Here is a 22019-nt window from a genome sequence, read left to right as displayed (position 1 = left end):
TCAATTGTGCTCTTTGAGTTTATGAGTCCTGGAGAAGCTAAAAGATTAATTCCAGTTATCTACTTTGCTGAGACAATTAGTTTACCAAAGACATTACTATTATTCCTAAACTACTAACACTCTTAATTGTTTCATAAACATTATATGTAGAATTCAGAGAACAAACTGAAAAATCATTATATAATAATTATTTGCTAATCTCTCTGCATATATTTCTTCTGGAGAAATAATTAGGCAAATAACATTCAACTGTCCTACATGGATTGAATTTGAGATCACTACACGCTGTAACCTTAAAGAAAAATACTTCTGAACCGTGTGGACTAACAGCTGCCCAGCCAGCAATGAATACACCAGAGTCTTATGGTCTCATAGGGATTTTTATTTGGTGCTTTCATACACTAGGTGGTATTCTGGAGATGCAACACCGTTTCTGTCCCATGGCTTATCCATAAAAAGAGCTGCTCTAGGCATTAGAATATTTTGAGGCCACGACTGGAACAAAGCATCTCAGAAGATATGCTTTCCTTCCAACCTTAACACAGTCATGGGTGCAATCGTCCCATTTCCTTTAAGGAAAAAAAAAAAAAAAAAAAAAAAAAAAGAGAGATGGAAGCTTAAGACACTGGATCATTTACCTGTGAAGAATTCTGCTGTAAATTCTAAAACCAAAAACCACAGACTAGGTAAGATGACAAGCAGTGTTTCCATACAAAATTAAGTTACTATTCATTGCTAACAGAAGTCCCTCTTCATTCCTCCCAAGTTGAAAAAGGCTCAAGCTATCATGAAAGGAAATACACTGTGCTGATTTTTCATTCCTAGGTTTGACAATTGTGATTATACCCTGTCAACAACCGTATGAAATAACTGCACTGAGAACGCAAGCACTAAGAATACATAAAGTTTAGGCTTGGATCAGTTTCCTACTTGACAAGGCAGTAACAAAGACATTTCAGAAGCAGATAGTTCATATTTAATGCTTCATTTAGGAATGAAGCAGCATTATGTTATGCACAAGTTAGCATCAGAAGTATAAATGAGTGAGAAAACAAGAACTCCACATCTCAGCTACTGATATGAATACAGTCTGAAGTAGTAATTAACATGCAAGCATCAGAGGTCTGCATAAACATACCTATATATACTGTAGACACCTCTGCTGTAAATGGTTCCAGGATATACGTAAAAGGCCTCATGACGACAGAATTTTACCTAACATATTAATCTAATTTCTGGGTCATACTAGAAACCAGAAAAGAACTGATGCCTTGAGATTAGCAAAATGGCATTGGATGAACCACTGTGGTCAGGACTTCTCAGATAAATACAACAGATTCGTTCTCAGTGAATAAAGCAAGTTTCATTCTTTAGAACTATTCTTCAGTGTCTTTCAGGAGTACACGGTTTCAAAGGAAGGAAAGTGAGAAGACTGAATGTATCTAAACTCCTGGGTGTTCCAAGGGGATGTACCATCACCTGACATTCACAAAGTAAGGATGATAACACAATCTTTATGATGACAACAGAGCAAGAATTCACACATGTAATATAGTTCTTGTTTTCCTCTCTTAACAATTAATAAATCTTACACTTCTGGACAATTCTGTGCTTTCCCCTAATTCTTTCATTGTACTAAGTAGCTTCAAAATCTCCTTCCCAAGCAGCAATAACCTGTTTGTAGTAAAACACAAAACATATACCAATGATTATTTCCTACCCCTTCATTCTGCAGGTATTCCATTACATTTGATATTTTGTTCCACTATCACTGACATCATATTTTTTCATGTAATTGTAAACAATTGTATGGCAGTAGCAAGATTCATTACCACACTGCTCCTCCCCTTCCCAAGTAGTTTTTTAATGTAATCAAAAATATTGTATTGGTGCAGATTACTGAAAGATTCCAAAGCAGCCTCCCTTTCTCTTGTAAAACTGCTTCATTCCAACTGCAGCCCATTTTGAACACAAAATAATTCTGACAGGAAGGTTGTAGTAACAGACAAAGTAGCCATACTGCCTTTTATCAAAAAAAAAAAAAAAAAAAAAAAAGTTCAAAAAAATGGCAGTCAAAATTAATACATTCAGATTCCCCAAAGATCTTGTGGTTCACAATCACTTTAACCATATGCCTACATCTAATGTGGAACAAGTGTCTTTTGGAAAATTAAGAATTGAGTTTCAAACAAGACACTTCTATTGAGGGAAAGGAGAAAAAAATGGTAGTAGACAGAACAGAAACAGAAGAAAAATGTCAGAATCTGGCAGTTATATAACTACTATTTCTAAGGTATTTCTATGGCAAATACTATCAGCACACTATAAAGGTTTACTTTGATTATTATGTGTAAAAAAATTATCTTCAGACAAAAAAAAAAAAAAAGATTTCCCCTAGAGCTCAGACAGATGCCCTCCTCTGGTCCAGGCAGCTTGATTTCCTTTACTGACTTACTTCGGGTCAGTTACAGTAGCAGACTTAATGTACCTTCATCTCAAACTCTGAAGTCTACCTGAACCCCAACTTGCCTGGTCTAAATACAGAATTCTCCTTATGGAGATGTCTGACAACACATATTAGAACAGAAGTATTTCAGGCTCCTAAATCTGCATGTAGTTATTTACAAAACATATATGAATGCCAGCTCTCATAAAGACTAGTTATTACAAATAATGTTTAATTAAACATGTCAGACATTCTGGCCAGCTGCTTAGTGCTGTTTATTTTTTCGTTTGTTTGTTTTAATACTGACACCACATAGCTCATTTCTCACAATTATAAATTAATTACATCTTCAGGGATGTTAAGAAATGCTTTGGCAAGGCCTTGAGAAGGCCACTGTAATGTTTCCTACATGTCATGCACCAATCGGCTTTCTGTAAAAAAAAGAAACAATACACAACATGTACAGGTTTTTTGTTTTTTTGCTAAGTGTGAAGACCAAACAAAAACATCGAATCCCTGCCTGAAATGTTCTGCTGGGTGACAAAGTCCTGGAGAGATCAGCCAATAACCGGTTCACGTTACAAAATTTCTTTGTTGTACAAAATCCATTAGCTCCATAAAGTCAACTATTAGTTTGTCTGGGTGAGAGCAGAAGTAGAAAACATTCCCTGTAAATGCTGCATCAGCTTCAGGAGTCATTTCAAAACATATTTAAGATTTTCAGCTTGCATCTTTGTACAGGGTGAAGATCTCAGCCAACTGCCCAGCATTCTCCTTCCTTGTTTTGCCACTTCTAAGAGGTCCCAACCAATTACCAGTATTCTGTCCATCAATCACTCTCAACAGACTGAAGGCACACACTTTCCTGTTTCTTGAATCTCGGCCTGGCTTTCTGAAGAACAGAGTTCTCTTTTTCTTAGATGCAATGGCACTGCTAATGCAGGACCTTGTAGTGAGAAACCAAGTGGGGTAGAGAAGAAGTTACTAAACTGAAATGGGGCAGCACTATTCACCAAATCATCTCTTTTTCCCAAATTACAGCCGAATAGCAAGTGCATCATCACTGATTCGGGAAGCCAAAAGGCTGCTTCACGATGAAATGCTCTTCATGCCTCAAGCAAGAATTAAGAATCTGCCTTAGATGCCTATTCATAACTTTACAAACACATGTTGTACTGCTTACAAACACACGCTGTACTGCACTATAACAAAGAATTCCTCCCTAAAAGCTTTGAGTTCTGGGGTAGCAGTTCTATCACACTGTGTGTAAGCAGTTAAGTACCTGCCCCATTTTAGGAAAGAAACCATAAATGCTAAACTACTTGAAGGATCATATCTTAATGTCAATAAAATAATAAAATCAGTATGTTGCAGTATGTATTACAGCTTCTCATAAAGACGTTCAGGTAAAATTCTTCATCTGAATTTACTGTGCCAACTTGTGATGGGCTGAGGCACAACAGAAAACTTCTTTTGAATAGAATGACTCTTAAGCAGTAATTTAAGAAGAAATTGCAAGGTGTAGAGACAGGTAAGGTGACTTCAGGAAGGACATCTGAGCCAGATGAAAACAGCTAGTTCTTCAAATTACATGCAGCAACCTACACAAAGCCTATCTTCAGCATCACTATAATCTTCAAGCTGTAGAAGAGTTAAAGCTTTTAGAAAGGTTCAGCAGATCAAAATTAAGGTTTTATTGCATCCTACACCCATGCATTTTCAAATATTGAGGCTTTTTTTTTTTTGACAGGCATTAGAAATTGTTAGCATGGAAAACTCCACTGACTGTCACAGTAAACCAAACAAATCTCTTGCCTTCCTTCTTCAAACTTAACTTGATAACATCACTAGAATAGAAACTGCAACTAAACTGTGTGCAGTCATGTTCAAATTTCTCAGATTTCCTCATCATTCTTTTTATAGGGTTTATTGTCACTTGAAATAGCCTGCAAGAGTTTAATAGTTTTATGTAGCTTAAACCTTTTCTTAAAGCTATAAAGCAGCTCTCAGAGAAAAGATCCTGATTAACGAATCCTGTAATTTTTACATTAATTCAGTGTTCTTTCACTATTGCAGGATTGAATAATGCTTTCAATTTTACTATCTATACGCAAACTGTGTTGCCATAACATTTACGGTGCTCAACAGGTAGGCTGTTTATTTGCTACAAAATAAACTTTTTGGAACCTGCCCTGAGTGGTGAACATTTAAATCAGAACTAAAGCCATGAAAATAAATTCCACAGAACTGTGTGATTCCAGTTTTGTACAGCATACACTTAAAAAAAGAAAGCCTGACTTAGTTCAGTACTCTTTTTTTTTGGTTGTCTTGAAAAGCCCAAATCATATAATGCAAACTGGGGCTTCTATTTTGCTTTAACAACATATTTCACACTTTTGGCCAAGCTTCTCTAAGCTGAAACAACTGGCTCGGATACTAATTAATGAAAATCTGAGTTTTGTTTAAAACCTAAAAATGCTAAGGGAGATACAGTTAGAATCACTAAGACAAGACACATAGTTTTTAGGAAGAGCAACTTTTGCTATACTTTAAAAAATGATTATGCTGAAAATATATCAGGTGTAGTTTACATAAAACTTCACATAGAAACACAGAAACAGTATTTGTGGTTACACAGTATTACAGGTATTACAGTTAACACAGGTAACACAGGCTGCTTTTTACTTCAAGACGTACTTAAACTCCACACAAAAATATACTGAGTCTGCACTAAGTAAGAGAGACTCAGCCACATTTAGAGGTGAAGAGCAAAACCATTCTACAGTAATACTAACTTTCATTGTGGGCTAAAATTGACAGCAGTAAACAAATTACATGAGGAAGTTATCACTCCCAGACTATGCCCTGCATGGTGTTGAGACAGCTGTTTGCACACAGTCTTTCAAGTAACATGCTTTAATTCCACACTATATTAAGCTCCCTGATTCACCTGTCAGATACCAAGATATGCAGACAATTCACTGGGAAGACCTGAGAGCGCTAATAGTGTTCTAGGGCCACTTGAACTCATTCTGCTTTCAAAAAACAAAACAAAAACAAGTGCTCATAGTACCAGTAGTAGAACAGAGAACAACACGTCATTTCTGTCTGTGAAAAGCAGTCAAGTTCACTGCTTTGAACTTGGTCAACCAGACAGACTCATCATTAGCTGAGTCATGAAGACATCTCATCATAGCATTATAAAATAACAGGTGTGAAGTCTAGAACAAAATTCTCCACTTTAATAGTGGAAGAACTTGACAATTTCCTCAAATTATTTTCAAGTTTTTACCTTTACTTTGTTTTGTATGGTCCAAAAATTTATTATATCTCATGCATTTTATTATGCATAGTGTTAAAATATAAAAATGTTAGTATCATTACTACAGAGAAAAAGTACTGCTTTTGGGGATGGAGTACAGTATCTTATATGGCAATACAGTTGTTCTCCCTGTTATTTTTTTTGTAGTGTTTATTTTTTTATAGTTTTCTAAAAAAAAAAAAGAAACAAAAAAACAATCCCCAAAGCAAAAAGGTATTGCCCTGTGGCACTGAATAAAAGCAGGACAATTTCCCACAACCACAGACATGCTTCATGTGCAGTCTGACAGCAGAGATGCAAAGAGGTCACAGGCCTCTTGAAGGTATTTCAACAGTCAGTGAACAGCAATATCAGAACATTTCTGTAAGAGCTGGAACATGCTCAGTGTTAGACATCCTCATTATACTTTCTGCTCCTGTTTTAAGAACGAGCCTTCAAAACTGTCCAAGACATGAACACAAACATACTAGCATTGTAAGCTTTAAGGGAAACGTTACAAGTTCAACACTATTTCTTAGTGGAGATTTCATTTTTCAGATAATGCACAAGTCTTTCTACAATCTTACAAAATTGGTACGTGAATAGATATGCTTTTTTCATACCATTAGTTTCTGCAAATTTCTGAACATCAGCCAAAGTTTTTAGTTCTTTCCTTGGGCAAGCTGACACACACAAAGCAAGAGATTTGATCTTCTGATGTACCAGATCAATATTGCATGGGTCCAAGAAGAATACATACCTAAGGAGGAAAAAGATGCAAATTACTTCTATTTTAATCAACAATTACATTGAAGAAAATTAATCTCAAACTACAAGATTCATTCAAGAATAACTTTAAATCTACCAGGAAATGTGTAAAATTTTACATTAATACAATTGTATGATTAAAAGGAATTCATATACTCAATATATGCACCACAAATACATCAGTATTTTCACTGATTTTTTTATTTTTTGGATCATACAGCAAGGATATTAAACTATCAGATGCAAATCTATTCAAATCTATGTTTACAAATACATAGACTAGCACTTCTATCACACCTCTTCACAGATATCTGTCTTTCAATTGAAAGATAGAGCTTCTTTCAAAAAAAAAAAAAAAAAAAAAAAAAACCTCAGTATTTCCAGGTTTTCAAAAGATACACAACAAATCACATAAGGTTATACTTATTCTACAAAAAATGACCATCTGTTGTTAATGAACACACACAATATGAAAAATTCCAAACAGTTTTTTGGTTTAGACTGATTTTCTACAGCACCAGCCCATGAAGTCGAGCATATCCTATTAGTATTTATTTTAAATTAAAATTCATGTTCATGCAGTTCAAGTGGCTAGAGCTCAAGGGCAGCATTTTAAAGAGATTCTATCTCACAACTTTCCATGATGGCCACTGCCACTAAAAACAAACAAACAAGCTGCTTGTGAAGTACATACTATAGCTCCCTAGCCGACTTTATCTCCTAGCTATGCATACTTCATTGCAGAGACTAACCCTACAGTATTGCCCATTTGTGGTATAATGAAGTCAGATTATCTGTTTTTCTTCTCCCAGAAGCTGAACAAGCATTTCAAACTCCCATAACTCTGGTAACATGTCATGAATTCAAATACTCTCTTCATATTATCTAACATAATAATGATTTAAAAAAAAAAAAGCAAGCGATATTAAATGACTTTTTTCTGCAGTCAGAAATTCATCCCATAATCTATAAAAATTCCTTCTAACCTCAGAAAGCTTTTCCAAGCTACTTTACAGTTATATAGAGTTTAAGTACATCTTAAAATATATAGTGCACATAAGACTTCTTTAGAAGCACATTAACAGAAATAAATACATTAATGTTTCATTTGCATACTTGATACTGCCACGTCAGAAAGAGTTAGAACAAAACGTAATGTCCAATATGTTTGACACTACATACTTTAGAGATAATACTTTGAAAGTGACATAATTCTTAACAAATCTCACAAACCATGACGAAATGTCAAACCATACATCTTTCTTATATAATTGGAACTAACCTGCTTCAAAAAACACAGCACAGATACCAGAAAATGTAAAAACAAATACATTCTATCATAGGCCATGCTCATAAAGGTTAATGTTTAGATTCCGTTTCAACATTTTTTATGTGCAAATTCCCAACTAATCTTCCTTCCCAGTAAAACTTACCTATTATCCAATTCCAGTGTATGAGTTACTACTACTCTCTGCAGTTTCTCAGCCCTTAGCTTCAAGACTTTGACTCATTTCTTGAAACTTGAAATCCATGTTATCTAAGTAAAGTGGTAATACACCATATGCATTCTTTTCTTTGTCCTTACTTCATAAACATTCTATAAACATCTTTGAATTGATACTGAGATAGACAATAGCATGTTAATTGGATAGTCTTGTCACCACTTCTTCTTCACGAAAGCAAGTCCCTGAAGATGCTATTCCCTCCCATAAGGAGGGGAATTTGGGTGTTGTTTAAGGGCATATTAAGTTGAAGCAGCCATTAACAAGAACATCTAAGACTCAAATCTGAACAACAAATGATGAGGGAGGCAGTGATGATCACAAACCTGGTCATCTCACTATTGTCAAATTCTGATAAAGGAGGGAGACAAACATTTGGACGTAAAACATGCGCCGTTAGTGAACTATAGCAACTGATGGGCTATCAAGTAGTAGCAGGCAAACAGAGACTTTGCAACTGATACAGATACAAACCTAAAGGTCCAGGACACTGGAGAAGGTCAGTGGATCTATGCCAGCTGAGGTGACAACAGGGATGGGAACAAAGGGGGAAAGACATAAAAATGCGTAAAAGGAGTTGGCTGTGTGTATGCTAAGGCTAGTCAGAAGGAATCCTGCAGCTGACTACCACAGCCTGTCCAATTTTCTTACTAAACCCTTGGTTCATCATCTCTGCATGATGTTGCTCCATGCAATGCTGCCAGGTAAGAGCTACCAGGGGACCAGTACATACAGATGTGGTGCCAGCAGCCCTGAGGTGACAGGCACAGCCATGATGATGGTCTGTGGATCTCTTGTGTGAGCCTGCACCAGGGCCTGCTGGCTCTGCCAGCCCCAGGGCAGGAGGGGACTGTGCTGTGCCTGTGTGCTGTGTGTCCTGTCAGCATTCTGCAGTGTTTGTTCAGCTGTGTCCCTCAGCCTGGGACACCCCAAATCCCTAGGCTGGGCTCCAATGGTTGTGCAGGAGGGTACTCCCAGCATCCTTAAACATGTACTGCTGGGACAAGCAAAGGAAAACCACTTCAGCATTGCTGGTACTCAGACTGGAAGACAGCCCAACATTCTTCAAATGAACTCAAGGACTAATCTATAATCTTAACACCTAGAAGAAATTAGTGTTTTCTAAAATAAATACTACAGTTTCAAGTCAGGACAGGCAACTCAGAAATACAATGCAAATATAGTGCCATACACAGTTTGGATAGAAGTATGTTTAAATGGACACATGTAGTTCAAATACTACACTGTACAGTTCAGAGATGACTCTAACAGAAATAAGGCAGCTGAAAATCAAATTCCAAGCTACGAAATCAGTGACTTCAATCCATGCTCTACGAATCACATTTTTCTATTTCAAACAGCTAAAACATGAAATATCAAACAACAGCATGATAGAGGAAAGGTTTGACTTTTGAGCTACAATTTATTGAAAACAACTAATTTTATCGTAGAAAATTCTATACCATGTCACCAATGAACAAGTTTTGCTCATGTCTTGTACTGCACTTTCAGTTGTTCAGAATCAAAAATAGACCAGTTCGTTGGTAAGACCGTAACTTAGATCAGCAATACAAAGACTTGCAGCTTCCATGCTGCAAGTGAAAGTTTGCTTGCCTTAGGAAATTCAGTATGTCAAACTCACAGCCTAATAACTCTTATATAATATCTCAGCAACCCACTTTTTTTGGAAAACAACATTTGTCTCTGAAATTCAGCACAGTGAAAAAAAATTACTTCAGGTAAAAATAAATGCATTAAGTTTTTAATATGTCTACATTCCATAGGTATAATAAAAACTAAAAATGTTGAGTTCATGTCTCATTTTAAATGAATTCTTATACACATAGAGAAAGATGGCACGAGACTACGTCAATTTTCAGAAGTCACAGTATCTGAAAGTAAGATCAATATCAAGTTGTTCATGCTGAGGAAGAACGTTCAAAATGAACTTCAGAATAAGTTTTAAAATTGTATCAAACTTATACATATATAATGAAAGAATATATAAAATAATTTTTTAAAAAACTACAGGTATATAGGATAATCTTCCTTATTGTTTGGAGTTTCTATTTTGATATGTTCCTTTTTTTCCTAACGGTAAAAGGAAGTAATGTAATTTCAGAAATGATCTGAGATTAGAAACAGAGCATCAATGGCTCTGGCTCTTGACAAGTGACCTATTCATGACCATGAGAAATGCAGTGATCTCCTCTTCCCATGTAAAAACAGGAAGTCAAAGCATCATCCTTTTATACAATACATCTCGATTCTGGAAGCATGAACAGTACATTTTAAGCACAGTGGCAAATTACGTCAATAAGCTTATATTACCTTCAAGTACTTCATACATTCTTTTATTTGCCAGTGTCATTGACATCCTGAAGGCATCTCTATACAGGCAAATGAGCACTTTACAGAACAATCATTTACTGTTATTTATAAGCATCTTACCAACATAATGGAGAACTGAATTAAACTATCACAATCAAAATAAATGATGTATAGAGCATCTAATTTTACTAAATAAAGTTTCCTGCATGCATGCTTAAAACTCTACCTGGCTTTTGTTATGAGCTAAACATCAACACTTTTCATGAGTCAAAGGCATTTGTTAAGGTGAAATGCCACCTTAACTCTTCTCTGTAACAGCATATTTATATCATTTTGTACTTGAAGGAAGAGCAATAACTCAATTCTGCATAATATTGCTGATCAAAAATACCACTGGCTAGCATTTAAGGAACCTGAACAACAACAATAGGAACCAACTATGCTTCTGAATAAAAAGCCATTTTTATCCCTATCGTAACTGCCAAAACTTGAATTAACTAAACTAATCTAAAGTGGAGAGATTTACTGAGAATCCAGTGCTGGACTATAATTCTACATCTTACTCCAAAATCACAGTCTATGAAAGCTGTTTTTCCTTCATAGAATACAAAGACATCTGATTCACTCTTTGTTGACAAGATCAAGCTGTAGAAAACTCCTTCCCCAATTCCGCTTCACTGATTTCAGTGTAACTGTTGTGCACCTATATGATCACACCACAGTGAGATCCTTATCCTTACTACCAGATTTTCATATTCATGCAGATCATTCTTCACTTCTTCATTACTGTCTGTAAGGTTTACTGTTATTTACAAGAAAGAAAATGTTGTTTTTAGAGATGATTTAGCTCTTCTGCCTTGGACTGGGAAATGAAGACAGAATTACTCTGCCAGCAGAATGAAATGAGAATAACTTAACTATTCCAGAATCACAGAGCTGAAAGCCCTTCCCTTCCCTATACAAACTGAAATATTAAATAGGAATAAGACAACATGATTTCTACATATGTCTGGAAAGTACTCCTGAAAAAAAAAAAAAAAAACAGACCATGGAATATTCCCATGACCTGTCCTCGGACACTGCAGGAGCTCCATCTGCTAGAGACAGATAAAATATAATATAAAAAATATAATATATAAAATATAATAGAGACAGAGCAAAGTATCTGTCAGATACCCTATCCCTAGAGGTGTTCAAGGCTAGGTTGCATGGGGCTCTGGGTAGCCTGGTCTAGCATTAGATATGGAGGTTGGTGATCCTGCCTGAGGTAGAGTGGTTGGAACTTGATGATCCTTCAGGTCCCTTCCAAACAAAGCCATTCTATTGTTCTACGAAAGTAGGTTGTTTCTTCTGAAAAACTACCCCAAAAAATTAAAAAGTCATGGAGTATGAGAATGCAAAGTATCACTTGCTACAAAAGAATTGGTTTCTAGCAAATCAGGATACCTTTGACAATACCAGAATAGCTGGAGAATAATTTGTCCTACTAGAAAGAAGGCCTTTTCTCACTCTTACCAAACAGAAATGATCCCATCCCATGTAAGTGTACCCAATCATTCACTTAAGCCATTTCTGAAGCTGCAATACCTTTTTCAGAAAAATGTGATCCTTCTGAACTGTACAAAGTCTTTGGCTTGACACATAAAAAACACTGTATGTTAACTGCATTTAAAATATTCTCTATTTCTATTAGTAATCTTTCCATCATGTCTGTACAAGATGAATTCATTTCACGATTGCAGATGTTTCTCCTCATGATGATCTCTGTCAAATGGATTCTCTGGAATTTATCACACTATTATATATTTCAGTCATGTGCCTGTGTTTTTCCACCTTCCTATACCAAGACAGACACCATCTCTTTATCAAGGGATGGAAGTTTAAAATATTAATATTTAATATTATTTATTTATTAAGGTGAAATGCCACCTTAACTCTTCTCATTTAACAGCATATTTATATCATTTTGTACTTGAAGGAACAGCACTTGAATTATTTTCTCTAATAACACAAGAATGACACTTCCGTACAACACACATCTGACTTTAAAAAGCACTGAAATACTGACATAGTAAATAGGAAAATTACGCTGGGTAAGTTTTAAGCTTTTCAACTCTCCTAGAAATTCCGATCAGTTTAAGAAAAGATCTCCTGACAGAAAAAAATCTGTAGAAGTTTTCAGACTATTTATTTAATTTCTTCTAATGACACAACAGATACCTGGCAACATTAAATTTTAAATTAGATGTTTGGAAATCTTTATTACAACGACAACATACATTAGAAAAGCATCCTCCTAAAATAACACCCACAAATTAATGACTTTCCATTAGTTTGAAAGTAAAAGCATGAAGTAAAATCACATCACTGTCAGAAATCGAAGATTTTTTAACTCTTCAACATGATCAAATTTTGAAAGAGACTTTGTTTTTGGTCAGTTAATACCTGAGTTCCAGTGCTAGTCTAAATAGCTTACTATCTGAAATTACCCAAACTGTATACATGCATTCTCAACACTGACAGGAGGGAAGATCTCAACAGACATTCACTCAACAGGTTTCCAAGTCTTCACCCCAGAATTACCATTAATTAGCTCCTGAACTAATACTGAAGTATTATTATTTTCCTCATGATAGATAGAACCCAACTTTGCTGATTCTGATCTCTGTGTATTTTCCTCATGACACTGCTCAATAAGAATTCTGCACTGCTCTTGCATATTTTCTCCACATGCCCCTTTTATACATGCTGCATACCATCTAAAGTTTAAAGTTTTGAAGTCCTATTTTAATGTGTTGGACATTTTCCAGTTCCCCTAAACTCAAAGGCAGAAACCAATCACAAAAGCCCTATCATTTCTGCACAGATAACAAAGGCCTAACCTCAAATTTCTGAGCATCTGTCATACCTAAAACCAAAACAAAGATGACCCTCTGATCTGACAGATACCCCCACATCCCATGTGGATGCCAAGAATAAGAAATTTCTCAATGACTTAACTGCATTCATGTTACACTTTCGTCAATACACACTTTTTAAAGTACTTCTGTGTTATGGAAGGTTGTGGTTCCACAGATGTGAAGACTGGAGAGCGATCAGAAGAAAAGAATTAGAATATTCATTTTCCAGTTCCATTGAAAATCACTTTCAAAGGATGAAAGGATGAAATTTTGGTTTTTTTGGTTTACAGAATAGAACAATTGAATCACATACTTACTTCTTCTGTGTGAGGTCCAGACCACTGTTGGCTATTCCCTCCACCTTGACATTTTTCTGTCCACAGATATTTCCATAACTGTCATATCCTGAAAGCAGTCTTGCAGCTGCTCCTGTAGCTATTGTAAAGCCACAGATAAAGCCCTGTGGGGAAAAAAAAAAAATCCACAATGGTAATATTCTGTTGGACAGCTGGGAAAATTTAGTTTAATTCATTTGTTTCTAAGCAAAGTTTCTTTAAAAATTCTTTCAGGTCAAAGAAGGAAAGACAAGGACAATCCACAGTGAACTGCTGTGCATTATAAAACAAAATGCAAGGCCAAAAGAGGGCTCATATCTAGCACTGCACATTAATCCAAGCAGAATTAAGAATCTCATAGGTGTTCCTTTTTGAGAGTCATAATACCCTCATCAAGTGGTGCATGAAGCAGAAGAGAGAACAAAGGCACACAGTGAAAGAGAGCTACAAAAGAGAGCTACCACTGTTGAGAGTGCATTTTACAGGACTTCAGACAGTCTTGCTTTTCTTGCATTATGGTTTGTTCTTCCTTCAAATTAAGTGCTTTCAATGATAAGCTGAAGTGAAGAGGCCTATATGACATAAGTTCATTTTAAAGAAATATTTTTGCTCTAAAGCAAAAGAAGTGGCCAGGTGAAAGCCACGACTGCTCCGTACATTAGGTGCAAATCTGGAAAAATAAAAAAAAAGAGATACAGTGCAAGAGAATGCAAAATGACTCACAGGGCAAAATGGCAAACACTCAATGTCAGGCAGACCTTGCTGTGCATTTTCAGAGCTCTCACACTAGCAAAACTAGCATCAAGCCAGCAATGATGTGAACATGATACTGTTTTGAAAAACATCACCAGCTTTCTAGCTATGCCTTTGGCAGGGAGAAGCAAACCATATGCTTGCCCCACTATCATTAATGATGAGGCAAAATATGACATGAGAAATCAGTTGACACAAATGCATGGAGCAGCAGGATCACATGAGATGACAACGACAGGTAACAAAGTCGGCTCTGAATACTTAAAATGCGAGTGGGTTTAAAGGTCTGAAGATGCAAGACAGAGGTCCTCTATAATGGACAGGCTATCACTGTAGAGAAACTTCAGACAGCAAGCTGTTCATTGTCCTCCTCTTTCCAATGCACTAACGCACTTACAGATTTAATACTCAAAGTGAGAACAAGGTCAAAGTCGGGAAAGGGCTATTATCACAAGTAAAAATTAAAGCTAATTTCCAACACTGACTCAGTTTACAGGATCTCTTTACATTACATGAAGGCCTTAAGATCATGCATCTTACATCCTATAGTACTCAGCTTCTTGGATGGTTCAAAAATTTTTCCCTAAACACAATTAAAAGAAATCATGTAATTCCTCCCCATTTGATCTAAATTAAGACAATGCAAGGATGACATTTCAGCCCATCTTGGTACTTGACTGCTCAGTTGAACTCTCCCATAGAACACCAACTAAAAGGATATGTGAACAACGGGGTAATTGCTCTGTGTATTGTATTCCTCAGACAAGACAATCTCGGACTCTAACCTATAGCAAACTAATTTATGATTGGTGGAGCAGGTGGGTACAGAATGAGTAACCAGAGATCATCAACACCACAGGCTGGAGAAAAACAACCACAACTAAAGCCGTTTATCTCACGAAATAGAATGCTTTCAAAGCTTTTAAGATATCCATATCTTATTTTAAGATATATGTATCTTACATTATTTAATGAAAATACTGTCATCTTTGCATTTCAAGTGCACTCAGTGACTAGCACTACAGGAAAACAAAAGGAATTCTGTTGGTGGATTAAGAATTCCAAAGACCAGAGATTAAGGAACTGCAGAAAAGAAAGCTGATAGCTTTTAGAAAATCCATACTCCTCAGGGCTACGGCACACAGCACAGCTATACAGAATGTTGACAGATGTTCTGTGTCTAGGAAAAAAAAAAAAAAAAAAAAAGGAATACACAGGTTCATGAAACAACACAAGATACCAAGAAGTCACAGCAGTATAAGAACTGGAGTTTTAGGAAGTAAGCTGGAGCAGAAGCTGGCACAAAAAAAATTAATTCTGAATCCCATCAAAGGTCTTCCGACTGTGTATAGTACTCAACTCTGTTCTACAGCTGATAATTCAAATGTCAGTATATTCTGACCTTACTCATTAAGTCACTGAGTCTAGAACTTTCCTCAAATAATGCAAACTCTTCAACTATGTAACAGTCGTAAAACCCTTTAAGTTTTACTCACCATCCCTATGCAGAAGAGGATGAACAAGAGCAGCCATGGTACATCTGTACAGCTGTGGTCCTCCAAAGGTTTCCATTCTCGTTTGGAGCTCTTATATGAGAAAAGAGAGATGGGGTTAACAACATTTAAGTTTTCTGCTCCTAATAGATAAAAAGGCAGAAAATGATACTATGGGACATTAACATACAGCAGGAGTTATCTATCAAATCTTAAATATCAATGGCCAAAAAACTGGACAGTAAGACTTGTGAAAGGCACTTTAAAAAAAAAAAAAAAATCTCCATTGGCAACTACGTCAACAAAGAATAATTTACCTAGAAAAAAACTGATTTATGCAGGAATTTACAGGTACTCATCCAATAAACAGGTTTCTTTTTTTCTTTTTTTCTTTTTTTTTTAAATTATCTAGAAAGAAGCTAATAGCATTGAATCAGTGTCTTCTACTGTAGACTTCCACATCTGCTTTGCATTATTTGGTATTATACTTTTCAAAAACTCTTTAAAACACTACAGGCAGGTTTAACAAGTACAGTACATGTACAACAGATACAATAAACTGGTGTTAAAGAAACACTTGTCTACCTTCAAAGAAGCAGTTGAACACAACATTTCAGGAAAGAATTCTCTAGTCAGTATTGCCCAAGAGCCAGAAAGGAAAGTTCTGTACTACAAGGTCAAAACAATAAAGCTGAATGCTATTTACTATGCTTCAAATAATAAACAGGCAGTCTTAAGCAATTCAAGTTGTTTGCTGCTCATGAGGCAAAATTTCTCAGGTGGGCATACACCACTAAAATACTTAGGTCTTTTGCTGTCCAGTCAAACAGTTCAAGAAAACGACAATTTTCATGTAAAGAATTAACACTAGCTGTAGCAGAAAAAAATAAAATAAAATAAAATCACCATACTAGAATGTCATTATTATTATTATCATGACAATATTAATTATAGCTACTTTTAAAAACAGATAGTTTCAGGTAGTGTGCATCTTTACAATTAATTCCAAAATAAGTACTGTTCACACATTTCTCTCAAGATCCAAGAGACCACTCACACCGACCTTATGTTCGGAGAATGAGATTGAAATATGAGCATAAAGAACAGCTCTCTTCAGAAACAGAATCAAAGGGGATTGCCTACCCAAGTTTCAGATTTCTTTTTCCACTCACGACTCCAAAGCATCTTCAAGACTTAGTTGACAGGGTAGAAAATGTCAATATTGAATAAAAACAAACACTGTTGACATTTCAACCAACCATTCTATTCCCAGATTCTTATATTAAAAAAAAAAAAAAAAGATAAAATAAAAGCATGTAGCCTTTGTGCTGTTAGAAAGCCATGCTTTGTTATTCACATATCTGGGTGGATATCCTACACAAATAATGCCATCTGAAAACAATAACGATACCAAGTAAAGTAAATCCTGCATGCAGTGTGTATCAAAAAGGATCCTTCTGAATAGCTCAGACTTTCACTAGGAAATTCCACCCTATTTTTGCCACATATTAAAGAAACTGCAGTGGCAGATACACGTGTTTGTATTTTTCATCTGTGCCCTACACATTCACCATCAGTCAAAAATCTTGCTACTTTACTCAGCAATCACTTGTAAGAGGCACTAAAAGGTCACATCATTCATCCTACTACACTCATTCAACAAAACTGCCTTCTGATCCTGGCAAGCTCACGCTTAGAACCAACACACTATTCAGACTTAACATTTGCAGTAAGATTGTGACATTTATATTGTTTTAATTAACATAAATGAATCACACAAAATATGTAAAGCTTTGCGCTTCGTATTCCCAAATTCATTTCCAAGAACCCTTGATATTTGAGAGTCTTACTTTTATTTATACACAACAGAGAAAAATTTCAGCCATAGCTGCACCTTAAGAGTAATCTGCCCTTGAGAAAAGAGGCAGCAGATAGAAGGATAGGGTGGTGTGGTTTTTTTGATTTTTTTTTTTTTTTTTATCCTCTGTACCATCTGCAAACAAAATCTTCTAATAGGATTTTTAAAAGCCTCTGGACATCCTCTGAAGGACATTCAGCTTGCCTGACAAGTCACAGTTACAATAAGTAACCCATTTTACCTCCAAAAGTGGACTGCAATTTGTGTTTCAAAAAGACAACTTGAAAAGCCATGGCATAACAGGTATGTAGAAAGTTACCAAGATGAATTCAGTCTTGAGTGGTCTTAACTTGGCTCAAAAACACTAGCTTTTGTAGGGGAAAAACAGAAAAAGAAAAACAAAGAAAGCATTAGGGAAGTTATTTTAAATAAAAAGTGCCTCTGGAAGCAATTAAAAAGATACTACTTATCAACTGGCACTTTAACCACTCAGCAAACAAGTACAGTAAGAAATTACGCATCTTTAGGATAATGTCTCTGGTAGGCTCTCCCCACCTCTAATTCAGGGCTTGCTACAACCCAAGCCAATACCTGTTTGCTGTTTTCTTCTCATTTGCTTCCTTGTACTCCGGATTTTCACTTGAACTTCTTCCTTAGTTTCACAACCCTTAATTATCATCTTTGACCCTGGTGTGTCTATGGCTCTGTACTGGCTACTCCCTGTGCACACTACACACTTATACTTCTATTCAGATACCAGTTTCCATTCTTCAGCAACAGAAATTATGAGTCTGTGCTAAACATAAGCTATAACAAGTGTTCATTGTCCTGCAGTCTAGAAACGATGCTTTGTTCCCATAAATCAGCAGTTCTAATAATTTGCAGCTTTCTTCAAGACAGATTAAAATCCTTCAACATTTGGCAAGGCAGGAAGTTTAAATAAAAGAGAGGAAACAATTCAAAAATATATATTTTCGCTCTTTAAATAAAGCTTTCATTATTTATGCTATGCTACCTGTGGATCCCCTATGGCTAAGAAAGCACAGGACTGCACACCACTGCAACAGTGCAGAGAACCAGAAATGCTGTCAGACAAAATGGACCACAGGCAATAAAAAGCTCCACAAGTTAACTGGCAGGTTGGGAAAGCTTTCTTGCCCTCAACAGCTGATTTCACTCCCAATTTCAATGGTTTAAGAGTTATTTGCTTAAGAATCCAAATGAGCGCTGAGAAATCTGTGCTAGAACAATTTCAAGAATGGCTAGCAAACTCAATAGTTCCCAAAAACAAATGAGAATGTGAGAAACACAAGCCAATGACTTAGGCCCAGGCAAGGATTTCAGTGAACAGTATTATATTTCACTTTTGCAACAGCATGTGTTCTGCAAGCAGGAGTGCCTGCTGTAAGAAAAATGAGCTCTTGTACCTCCTAGTTCCCAATGCTGAGTCCCATGCCTGCTGCCAGGTTCACATTCTTCACATGCATATCCTCTAGGTAGTCCACCTGTTTCTCCAAGCAAACAGAATCCAAAAGATACCAAGCTAGTATCTCCCCTTCACATATCTGCCTAATAACTTTGTTTCCTCTTGTGCAGTTCTGGGTGCTGATGTAAGTCTCCCAGCCTTTAATTTGGTAGCCCACCCTCCACCCAGCGACCTCCCCAAGGGAGGTGAGCACAAAAATTAACAGGCCAGCCAGACTCTCCATTTATCTCTCAAGAATGCACATGCTCCGTTCTTTAACCACTGACAAAATCTTGTCTCAAAGGTTCCGAGGTATGTCCCTCTGGCATAACATCCTATTACTTACACTAAAACAATACGTTCTCTCCCACAAGAACTGCTGGGTTTAGCACAATTTTACAACAACATCTTCATTCCAAACCTAGAAAGTTCGGTGTATAAACGTGGGCTTACTTTCACTGGAGAGAAGTGAGAAGAATTTAAACTTCTTCAGTCAAATTCAGAGCTACACTGTTGCAAGTAAGCAAGTGTTCATATGCAAATACAAAACAGAAAAGACAATTTTCTTGACATTCCTTCTATCCAACCACTTCAAAGCACATTCAGATGCCTCTCCCAGCTTCTTCTCTCCCTCACATTTCCAAAGAACACCTTTGCAGGACTAAGCTGTGAGAGAAATCTGAATATAGATTTCTCCTGCACACGTTAATATAATTCCTTACAGTTACCAGCACAGCACAAAACCAGTGGTTATACTTTCACTATACTTTCACTGTAATTGATGTACTTACTGGAGGGCATCACTCCTGTTGGGCAGTTGAGTGCTTATGTGCATGTTTTTAAGTAAGTGCACAAAAGAAGTAAAATATGAGGCATGTCAGACCAATATTACAGACACAAGAAATTACAGAGAACGCACAGAATGGCGAAAACAACCTCATAACAGAAGCCACAGAACACTGATTACCCTGACACAGTCTGAAGCAAAAAAGACATTTAAAAAAAAGCACAAAAGATAATTGGATGTTGAAAATCAGATATCAAAGAATTTCTTTAAAGACACAATGTCTCCTGCAATGTGAAATGTGGGGGAAATATTCAAGATGAGGCTCCCAGAGCTCCTGGAAAGTTCAAAATCATGACAAACTGTTTGTTACCTGCATTTTCAAATAATGATAGATTCAACAGTGACTTAAAATTCTTGTGCTTTAGCATTTTGTTTTATTCTGTTCTACTTGCAGCCAAAATACCAGAAAATAAGACAAAAGAACTGAAATTATTTTTAAACAGAGATACACATAAAACATTTTGACATTCCTTCTTAGAAGGCAATTATTTTCTTTTAGTTATTTCTTACCTTCAATCCAACAGAACACCTGGTTATCCATTTGCAGTCACTGAGAATAAGCTCTCACATTTCCTAGCCTAGAAACTGACGCTTCTTTTTCTACCCCATAGAGAATACAAAACAATTTTGACTTTAGAGAGCTGTTTCTAAACAATCAGGTCTACATTTTTAAAGGATTTAAAAGTGCAGTCTCAGGCACTTGAGCAATTGGCCCAATCCCCCTTTTAGCAGTTCATTCTATGCTTTAATGAGATGACTTTTCAGACCAACTGGTTTCACTACTCTGCTGAAAGTTTTGCTAGGCTACAGTACTGCCAGGCACACAGACACAAAACATGTACAAAGGCTTCACCACAGCTTTCACCATTAAATTCAGTACGTGACCTACGTTTCCTTAAAGGCTGTGTAAGTTCACAACCTAAATCTACCCCAGTACTTCCCCTTAACAAACACACTGCACTTGTTAGACCTCATCCTCTAATGCTTAGTCGCCCTTCTCTATCCAACCCACCTTCCAAATTTTGAGTATCTCAGTTACCACAGAAACTGCACACTCTTTAAAAAGATTTCTTCCCTAAGAGCATGTTGACATCAAATCAGAAAATTTAATAAAATTTAAGATTCGACTTCCACAGAACAGTTGTTAGGCTGATGAAACAAATGCTGGCATGCATGGATATCTGAATTAGAGTCTGTTGCTAGTTATTTCAGAAGCACAGATTTCTATTTGTTTTTGAGCACAGAATCTGGGAAAAAAAAAAAAAAAAAAAAAAAAGTAATTAGCTCTGCAAGGCATGGAACTGGTTAACTTTTATTTCTCTCGGACTTTCCACATGATACATTCATATCTTCCTACTTCTGAAACAGCTACTGTGCTTCTTGCAGTATAAACATTCCCTTATTTTGCCCCCCACTTTTTCTTACCCTTCTTAAGATTTCTGGCATCTCAGAATAAATCAGCTCTTGCCACAGCCCTTTTTCTTGCAGTGACAGTTCGACCTCAGTCATTCATTAACTCACAGGAATGTAAAAAGCTTTGAATTAACTGGCAATCCTGAATTAGCTACCAGTACCAACCTGGCTGAAGTTGGGACAATGATAAGAGTTATTTGGGGGAGAACAAGTATTGCTCTGAAGGAATTAAATGTAGGCAATTTGTGCCAAAGCTTTTTCTCTTGAAACATAAATAATCATCTGTTTAGATCATTGCAAAAGGATCATATAAATGAACTTCTCATATCTACAATTCATTTAATTTCTCTACTGCTCTGCAGAGTCTCTGTAGAAAAAAAAAAAAAAAAAAAGGAATATTCACTGTTATCCTTTTCAGACTGTTTCAGTAATACTAAGAGGGTATTGAAATTTTGGACTGAAAGTATTTCAGGTTGTTTTTCTCTCTAAATGAAAGGATAGCTTTCATTGTACTTTAATAAATCCCCAGGGACATTATTAGTGATGTGGCAGTCTAAGATCACTTGTTACAAAACCTAACCTAAGAGCGATACTGATCTAACCACAA

General features: G+C 36.2%; 1 protein-coding gene across 1 annotated transcript in view; it reads right to left on the bottom strand.

The window, feature by feature from the left end:
- Positions 1–22019, bottom strand: part of SLC44A1 (solute carrier family 44 member 1) — a gene marked incomplete at both ends in the record, with an annotated part of 60879 nt that overhangs the window by 23762 nt on the left and 15098 nt on the right. Inside the window, 3 exons of the mRNA XM_079548240.1 lie at positions 6371–6507; positions 13566–13708; positions 15833–15972. Of these exons, the coding sequence (XP_079404366.1) occupies positions 6371–6507; positions 13566–13708; positions 15833–15972 (420 nt within the window). The remainder of the gene's footprint in view (positions 1–6370; positions 6508–13565; positions 13709–15832; positions 15973–22019) is intronic.

This window comes from Tetrao urogallus (assembly GCF_951394365.1).
Source record: "Tetrao urogallus genome assembly, chromosome: Z".
NCBI classification, from domain to species: Eukaryota; Metazoa; Chordata; class Aves; order Galliformes; family Phasianidae; genus Tetrao; species Tetrao urogallus.
The sequence above is the reverse complement of the archived record's forward strand: the minus strand, read 5'-3'. Positions and strand labels throughout refer to the sequence as shown.